At 40.2% G+C, this 9,179-nt stretch overlaps 1 protein-coding gene across 2 annotated transcripts in view; it reads right to left on the reverse strand.

Moving 5' to 3' along the window:
- Positions 1-8,930, reverse strand: part of ESR2 (estrogen receptor 2) — a 35,467-nt gene extending 26,537 nt beyond the window's left edge. Inside the window, exons 1-3 of one of the 2 annotated variants that reach the window (XM_027637581.1) lie at positions 8,783-8,930; positions 4,989-5,461; positions 580-755 (exon numbers count right to left, since the gene is read on the reverse strand). In XM_027637581.1, the coding sequence (XP_027493382.1) occupies positions 580-755; positions 4,989-5,461; positions 8,783-8,785 (652 nt within the window). In that variant the 5' untranslated portion in view covers positions 8,786-8,930. Of the gene's footprint in view, positions 1-579; positions 756-4,988; positions 5,462-6,687; positions 6,913-8,782 lie in introns of those variants that run through there. The other variant, XM_027637583.1, reaches the window with a different exon arrangement.
- Positions 8,931-9,179: the final 249 nt, after the last annotated feature.

The following is a 9,179-nucleotide window of genomic DNA, read 5'->3' on the forward strand; positions in this document are numbered from 1 at the left end:
CTTAGATTGAGAGATCTGGTGGAGTAAGAGATACTGCAATCTAGGCCCTGGGTGGTGGAGGCCTGAGTATTAACACTAATCAGGTTAGTGCCTAACATGTGCTACACATATTTTTATATCCTACATAGTGTGTAGATATTATACGCTATGACTCAACAGCTCTGGGCAATATACTCTTGTTAAGAGTAGTTCCTGGCAAGCAAAGTCTCCAGATAGATGCCTACTTTGAGTCTGTGACAACAAATTCACAATTACTGCGTCTATGTTGGGACACAAACTGCCATTAGACTCACGGGTCTGTTGTGCCACCCACCCAGGACTTTGCTGTGGGGTCTTCCCGTGCTATGCGTTCCACCTCCTCTCTAAAGAAATCAATTGCTCCCTCTGTAATGTTTCCAGATCTTGATAACATCGGAGCCAAAAGACAGAGCAGTCAAATCACATGTTGCTCTATTTTCAGAGTACAGCATCATGCCCCAGGATTTCAGATCAGTTCATTACTAGTAGATCCACTGCTGCAGCCCCTGGTCATATGGAACAACCTATTTGAGCAACATTATAAAAAGCCGATTGTCCTACCTTGAATGCTTCTTTTAAAGAATGCTTTGCAGCCTTCACAAGACCAGACCCCATAGTGGTATCCTGAAGCATAGTCACTGCAGACTGCACAGAAGTGGGCATCCTTTTTTGAGCCGGGATTGTTTGCAATTGGGCTTGTACAGTCATTGCCATTAGTTTTCCTTTTTAATGTTTCTCTGATAGAAAAGAAAAACATCTGTTATAAAAGAGGAGAAATTAAATCTGCACTACAAAGAGTTTCATAGTTTTCCATTGTCTTCTATTCTCTCTCTATAGAGTCTTATTTCTGAACACAGGATAGTGTGAAACACTGTAAAGTCTTTTCTGACAAGGTAATTTAAAGCATGTGGTCTGATTCCTGAGCTTTCTGTGATGAGAGACTATAAAGTTCTAAAATACTCAAAGACATAAAACTGGACTGCTGATATGTCAATCACATGAACCCTGGGAAAATCATATGGAATGCTGACGGATCTTGAAGAATTCTTGAAAATGTACAAGTCCAGGAATTTGTGAAGCCAGTGGACTTTGCCTTTCGGAAGCTTCACAGGGAAAATGAGAACTCAGACAGCTCAGACTGACACGACAAATGCTACAATGAGCAGAGCTGCAGTTTGTACTGTTAGTAAGGCAAAATTACGTTGCACATACGTTCTCAAGTATTTAATCCTTTACATAAGGTTTTATTCATTCAGTGACATTCTGGAGACAAATAACTTGAAATGTGAATCTTGGCCCACAAGACTGACTCATGATGTTAGTCAGAGTTTTCTCTTCAAGAGGATGACCACACTGGTCACCCAAATGCTAAATAAATGGAAGTCTGAATACAAGAATAATGGAGAAACACAATTAATAAAATACTTTTGTTCATAAAAAAATTAAAAATTGTTCTGTATAAATTAGTAAGATATACAAATTCCTGAAGTGTTGCAAATAATTCCAACATACAGTAACTATTCTTAGTGACTGAATTAAAATGAAAACAGGATAAAAACATGAAATAACAGCCAATTCCTGACACCAAGGTCCTGTAAACAAAGAGCAAGAGGAAAGGAACTTAGATTATCAGTAATGTGGGGTTTAGGTATAGGAAGTACATCCATTGTATCCTTTTTATCTGGATGTCATTTTCGTGGTGGTTTTAGCACGTTATGCCTTCAAATACTGTCATGGACAAACTCTCAGCAGCAGTTTGAGAGAAGGAAAGGTGTACAGTCAATTTATAGGTATAAATTTAATCACAGAGGCAGAATTTAGAAACTCTAGAATTTTCCTCGTCCCACTTTCCAGCAGGATTAGGGAGGAGAAATAAAATCAGTTGGGATAAGACAGCAGGTAGCACAGTTTATGACTTCTATAGAACAAGGGCAAGTTTAAACAGAATATTGGAAGCATGTTGCAAGTGCTGTCAGAGGCTTTAACTAATATTAAAAGTAGACTTTGTGCTGGTTTCATGACAGGAGGTAAGGACAAACACACCCACATGCCAACTAAAAATCATCAAGTTCATAAGTATATGAGGAGAACGTGCTCCAATTTCCTAGTAGAAAATTTGAAAAGGAAAAAATGGTGTTTCTTGGACAAATTTCAAACCAGAAAAATTGAGGTATTTGTTGTACAATTGAGCTACTGAAAGATTTTTTTACAGCATTAATTCATTCAGATATTGCAGGGCAGAAGAGTGTTTAGATGTTTAATAAGCTTAGTCTCCGATGACACACGTTCCCCCATTAATGGACTGGTGAATCACTGAGTTGTTTCCCATTCTGCCATGCTGGGAAGACTGAGGGGGAACTCTCCTTTAGAGTAAAGGAATTGTATCACATATGCTTAATATGCTGCTAATGAAAGGAGGGAAAAACGTTGCTATTCTTTCCTGTTTTCCTGTATCTGGAAGCAAAAGTGATTTTGCGTTTCATATTAGTAAAAGAGGTATATTTTTAAGCTTTACTTGGAAATCGTGATCCAATTGTGAGGATCAGAAAAGACAAAATCAGCTGGAGAGCCTCTCTGTGGCTGATTGATACACTGTGGAGAGCAATGTTTATTGCCCTTGTTAAAGGACCGAGATGTTATGGATGAAAATAAAGAAAAAGCACAGATTGTAACACTCGGTGAGGAGCGTTGCTTTTTTACCTTCCAGTCAGGACAAGTGTTTTTAAAAAACACTTTTTCTTTCTCTACTTAAAAGTGGAATGATAGCCACCCTGCACACATGCAAGCTGGAAGACTTCCACAGACTGTGGCAAACAGCTTGCACGCAGAGGAACCATCTGGAACAAATTCCTCCTGCGTGCCAAACAGGCATCAGAGCCGTCCGTCTGCGACAGCTGCAGCAGCACAGCAGGAGGCTAAAACCCCATCAATTTGTTACCAATGTCTTTAAGGACAACAGAATCAGCAAACAGCCAAGAGTTTTAAGGGACGCGGTCCCGAGACTCACAGGCTCAGGCAGAGCGTCCACACCAACAGCAATCCCCACGCATGGTTAGAGATGACATCCCAGCACCCTTGGGACTGGAGCACCCTGGAATTCTCAGCAGATAAACAAGCTACCAGGTCCTCCAGATGAGCTGGCAGGAGCTGGCTGGATGCCCACAATGCTCCTGCACCAAAGGATGCAGGAAAATGGGGGATTTACCCTGGTTGCCACAGAGGAACCACGTGGAAAAAGATTTATCACTTTACGCCTCCTTGTATTCCTCTCTATGGTTTCTATATAGAGATGTTAAGTTTCCATAAAAAGAATTAAGACTTTTTAAAAACTCACTAGTAATTGATTTGCTACTAGTCATCCTACTACTCTGAGCAATCTGGTCTAGTGAGAGGTGCCCCTGCCCATGGCAGGGGGCTTGGAACTAGATGGTCCTTAAGGCTCCTTTTAACTCAAACCATTCTGTGAGAAAAAAATTATACTCCAGGTTTTCTTGGTTTCTTTCTGTTAGGTCATCATGAGCTACATGAGTAATAGTCCTTATACATCTATACAAATAGCAGAAGAATTATTTATTTAAACTCCAGTGTGGCAGGTTTGGCTTCCCTTCTATCTATGTAGAGAGGGCACCGCAGAGCATCAGACAGGAAGGAGCTCTTGGATTATTCCAGCTGCTGTCCCATCATCTGGACAGCTTCAAACACTAACCTACAGCAGCCTTCCCAGTGCTATCAAAGTTTTGGAACCCTAACCAAAGTGAGAAGAGTTTGGATGTTTGCCCTATACACATCAAAGCTGCGCAGGGAATTCTTCTGTATGTAAGTGCTACCCAAACAGTGTCTCCCAATCCACACACCTACACTGAAAGTAGATTTGCACTCCAGAACTGCCTGCTACTCCCTGCCAACTCCAAGTAGTGACTAGTCAGGTGGCTGGGATGAAGGTCTGTGCAGCCTACAAGTCAGAAGTAGATGTGGATTCCATACCTTAGTCCTGTGCAGACAGCTTAAAGTTCACCCACTGCAGTATGAATGTGGGTAGTCTCCAAATAGCACAAATCCTTTATTAACAATTGAGTTAAAACTGTTGCCAGGACACGCTATTTTTCATACTCAAAATGACTGTTGAAGTTAAATAAGGAGCCCTACGAATAAAAATACGACTGCTAAAGCAGGAACAGCACCAGCAACATCCTGAGCTTTTATCCATCCAACAAATGCGCCCATGGATGGAGTAATTTCATCAGCTGATGATTTACACACTGCTTAAGGTTTGCAGTATGAGTAAATGTGTGGAAAGAGAACATATTTTTGCAGAGTTTCTTGTCAGTTGAAAATTTAGCCCATTACTCTGCTGTTCACAACACCTTTACAAAAGCAAGAAGAAACAGTCAGACTTTTTCAGTAGCAGCCCCCTTTTAACATGATGCGTGCTGCTATGTGACTGTTCGTACTAAAACCAAAGAGCAAAGAAAACATTTCCCTCGAATTTCAAGTTATTGAAAAGCCTTCACAACTATTACATGCAGTAAAAAAAAAAAAAGTCAAATCTGGATAAAAAGAAATTCAGACAACATTGTATGAAAAGGAAAAAAGAATGAACTTTTACTTCTTTCGCTCAAAGGACTTAATTTGCAAGAGTAAAATTAATTTTTGCTACACAAATTAGTACCTAGCAGTCTTGAACTTATGTTTAGACAGAGTAAACTGTTTCCACATTGAAGGTGTTTGCACTGCTTTGTGTTGGTGCATAGTTCTCTAAGGAGACATTGAAAAAAAATCTCATTTCAGAGGTTACATAAAAAAAAGAACAAACACAAAACTCTGATTTGGTGTCTGGTGGAGGTTTTTTGGCTTTGTTTCATTTTTCAGAGGGACCAAGAGAGAAGCTAAATGTAAAGGGAAAAAAGACTTAAACTAAAGAAGCTGTAAATTATTTTCAGCAAAGTTTTAAAGCACCAAATAGCACTGACTTGCTCATGGGCAGCACTGGTTCCATCGGTCTTGCTTCGCACCACAGGCTCTTGGGCTGCTCTGCATAGAGCAGTGATGACTGACAGTGCAGCGTCAGAGGGGAGAGGTGGCCAGGAGCAGACCACAGCGCACTGGGGCTTGAGGTTTGCCTCACAGCCACACTCTCTGAATCCCCAAAGTTGCTGGCAATGTTGTAATTCATCATAGCAGGGCTGCAGAAGGCCATTGCAGAATACTCGTGTCGGTTTTCCATGTAAGATGAGGGAATGTAGAGTGGACTGTGCTCTGCTGTCAGCGAGGTCTGGTTGCAGCTGTAGGGAACTGGAGAGATGACACCAGCAGGTGAGTTTTTGATTTCAGTTTTATTGCATCCAATATCTTGAAGAGGCAGCAACTGAGAAAAGTCCTTGTGAGAAGATGCACACAGGGACATTTTGAAGCAAGGTTGAAGGGTGCTGTTTAAATATTCATCCTAAAAAGATAAGGTATGGGAAAAAAAAAAGAATTAAAAAAGTAAGAAGTTCTGTATTATTAAGTATTTTATCTAAAAGAAAAAAGGAACCACTAAACCAGAAAATATAAAAATGTCTTGTTAAAACAGATTAAACTGCTCTTAATCAATGTACAAATTTACTACCTTTAAGAAAAAGAAAGCTTTCTAGAATATCCTTAAAAAATAAAGGCTAATACACATGTTGAGTTCAGACTCCCTTAAAAAATAATAACAATAATTTAAAAAAGTAAATTATTTAAAGCTCGAAACAAATATGAAGGTGACAACTTCAATCTTAACAGAAGTAACTTACAACCAGGGTAAAACTACCCTGCATCAAAAGGAAAATTACCCTGTGGTCCACAGTTATGGAGGAGAAATCAACTCTGTAACTCACCATCTCCTGCTGTACTACAGTCTTCAGCCTTGTACTACAGGGTGCTTCCCTTTTCCATCACAAACATGTAACAGCAGATATTTTGAAAACAAGCACACACACGTATCCCCTATACTTTCCAAACCCAGAACTCCACTGCACATCCCACTCCACAGAGGAGGAAGACATGTAATGGATGTCAGCAAGCAATGCAACTTCAACACTGAGAGGTCCCTTGATACGGCACCTCTGAACAGAACCATTAAAAAAGCAGAAGTCACACAATGTAGATATTTCCAAAGCTGACAACACAACTCCAGTGATTTCATAAGGTCCAGAAGTTTTTTAATTCCCTGCCACTCTCCATCCCCATCCCAAGTACTCCCCATCCTTCTTCTCATCTGGCTCAGCTATCAAAACAGAGACCTTAAAACGCCCACAGTAAATACTCTTTGTCAGATTTAGGTATACTCAAATTATTTAAGAGAGAAAAAAATTCTGAAAAATAAAAAAAGCCCACCAAAAGCATCCTCCAAAGACATAACTCATATCCTGGAAGCATTACTTCACAGTAGCATTTAAAAATATTTTTTTCTTTATTCTTCGCTAAAAGTTTCATCTGCAATTCATTCCAGCTCTGAAGACAGACATAGTTTGCAATCCAAAACAAATCCGTATCCAAAATATCAAGTTCCAGCTCCCCGATCTGATACTGCAGTGTACTTTTACAGAAAAGATCTTAACACAAAAAATCACTGGATAATCAAACAGTCACCCACAGCCTTGCTATTTCTCAGGTTGCCAAGGTATAGATGCTAAATGTTCTTACCTTTTTTCATCTCACATGACAAAAAAGGAAGATGAGGAAGATTCAAACACAAGTTTGCTGAAGTACAACAATCTCCCTGTCCCCAAAGTTCTCAGCCAGATGACATTTCTAGTATGCCATCTTGGGCAATTAACACGATTTTGTCCTCTAGGGTGAGGACTGCGAGTAGAACCATTAACGAAAAATATAAGAAATAGTCTTTTAGACTAAAATGGATAGTTGAGAGTCCATCCTCCTGTCTCACTCTGCACTGTCTATGAAACTGAAGATACATGTAGAAATATCCAGGAACTCATTTAGATCAGTTCAGGCACTTCAGTCCCAGCTGCTGTTTTTTCCTTTGTGGGAAACAGGAAAGTGAGATATTTCAGCAGCTGTTTGTGTCCAGCAGTTCTTGGACTGGAACTCCAGTGTAGTCAAAGCAGGAGAATCTGACCTCACTCCTCACACAACCTACAGGCTTCATCTGCCCCCACCAGATGCTTCACAGGCTACTCTAAGAGAAACCAAGCACCCTGCAAATTTCACTGCAAAAAGCACTGACAATCCCTAAAGTGCTTTCACTCCCAGGTTATAGGGTGGGTAACCCTGGGCAATTTTTCAGCAGCAAGTGATGGAAATAAGAAATTATCTAGGGAGTATTTGCAGTGGTTACTGCAAGTGGGCCCAGTGAGCACACTGGATTCAACATGCATGTGAAACTTCTGTGTACGCAAAGCTGTATACTCCTTGTAATCTTAGAGGCTGCATGTATTGAGGACGTGCATGGAAACTCTGCCAGAGCACCCAGAATATCCAGCAAAAGCTGTCTGTGCTAACTGGGTCCCTCTGTCCCCTTTGGAGGGGCACCCACTGCAGGGGAACCCCAAACCCTTTGCAAAGAAGGACCTGAGCAACATTACAGCAACATCTCTCTTAGGGTCAGCTAGACACATTCTGCTGTGATACTCCAATAGATTTTGCAGCAGGCAACTGTTTGTGTAGTTTTCCCCAGCATTTGTAAAATACATGCTGTAGAAGCAGAGAGAACACAGAGCTGCTACTACACAATTCCACGAACTGAAATCAGCTGAGATTTAAGTCATGTTTTTCTGCAGAGGGAATCCACTAGTGTGTGTATGCAGAGTAACTGCCTGTTTAACAGAAGGACATATTATCTCCGAAGGACAGCACACAGTATTTAGCAACATACAGAGAAGTTACTAGAAGCAAGAGTGAGGTTTGTTTTAGGGACGGGAGTTCACGCAAGCATGAGATGTCAGTACAGCCGTCCTGAAAAACATACTGCTTATGACTTATTTACAAGAGAAGGGACTCTGGGGTCCAGGAGGTTAAAGAAAACTGTACTCATGATCTTCAGCAGGTTGTAATATAGTGAAAAAATAACAGCATTGGCCTCAGATAATTAACTTGGGTAGCAGAAATAGTTTAGACACAGTAGACTATGGATCTACATGAGATCACGTAGTTCACGTTTCCTTATATCTAGAGAGTTTAAAATGGGAAGCCCAGAGCCTCACAAATAAAATGAAAGTGATAAAATTGCCCATTATTGCTCAGAAGGTCCTAAAAAATTACGGTTGGACTGTGAAGTTGTGTGTCTTAAAGAAGGACTGAAGACTGAGGGAGTCAAATCTCAAGATCTGAGGCCAGAGAAAACAAACTCCACTAACACCAGTAACTCAGAAGGAAGCACAACCACGTTTAAGACAAGGATTACAATAAATAGTGCAAGAGGCTAATAAATTTGTTCCATCCTAGTATAATGTCCTCATATCTTAGGTACTATTCATTAAACAGAAATTAACAACTTCTTAAGTCCTGTCCCAACACTCCCTCTTACTCTGAAGAAGGATTTTAAAAGTAAGATTCAACTATAAAGCACATTATTTAGACTCAGTCTATCAGCACTGCACTAGATCTGTACCAAACACAGAAACAAACCAGGTGTCCATTATTTTTATACTCCAGTCTTCTGGGAGTCTGAGAACGTTTCAAACCACTTAAGTCAGTTTAGCTTAGCAAGATATTCAACAAGCAAAATGCCACTATAAAATAAATAGCCACTCTGGCCAGTTCCTTGAGTCACACTTACCATTCACAGAGCTAAGACACTACGGGCAGGATTCACATCTGACAGAAGAGAAAACAACTCCATCGTCTCCAGCACTCAGAAGATGACACTGTGGGATGATGTAGGGGAAAAAAAGGGATGTTATCGATGTTCTCCACAAGAAGAAAAAAAAAAAAAAAATAGGTTTCTTGTCTTTAAAAAACTCTACAACAATTGAATGTGCAAGACACACCAGATGAGGGACACGAACTGGTTTAGATGTCATAGTCAAACAGACACATGGGTAAATAATTAAGCCATCTGACCTAATAGAACAAACTCAAAAGCCACTTATTGCACATTACCTATACTAGGTATCCCTTTAAAAGCCTTGTGTGAAAAAACTAATTTAATTTTTTTGGTTGGTTGGTTTTTAGAG

This window comes from Corapipo altera, unplaced genomic scaffold, assembly GCF_003945725.1.
Source record: "Corapipo altera isolate COAL_440 unplaced genomic scaffold, ASM394572v1 23, whole genome shotgun sequence".
Taxonomy (NCBI): domain Eukaryota; kingdom Metazoa; phylum Chordata; class Aves; order Passeriformes; family Pipridae; genus Corapipo; species Corapipo altera.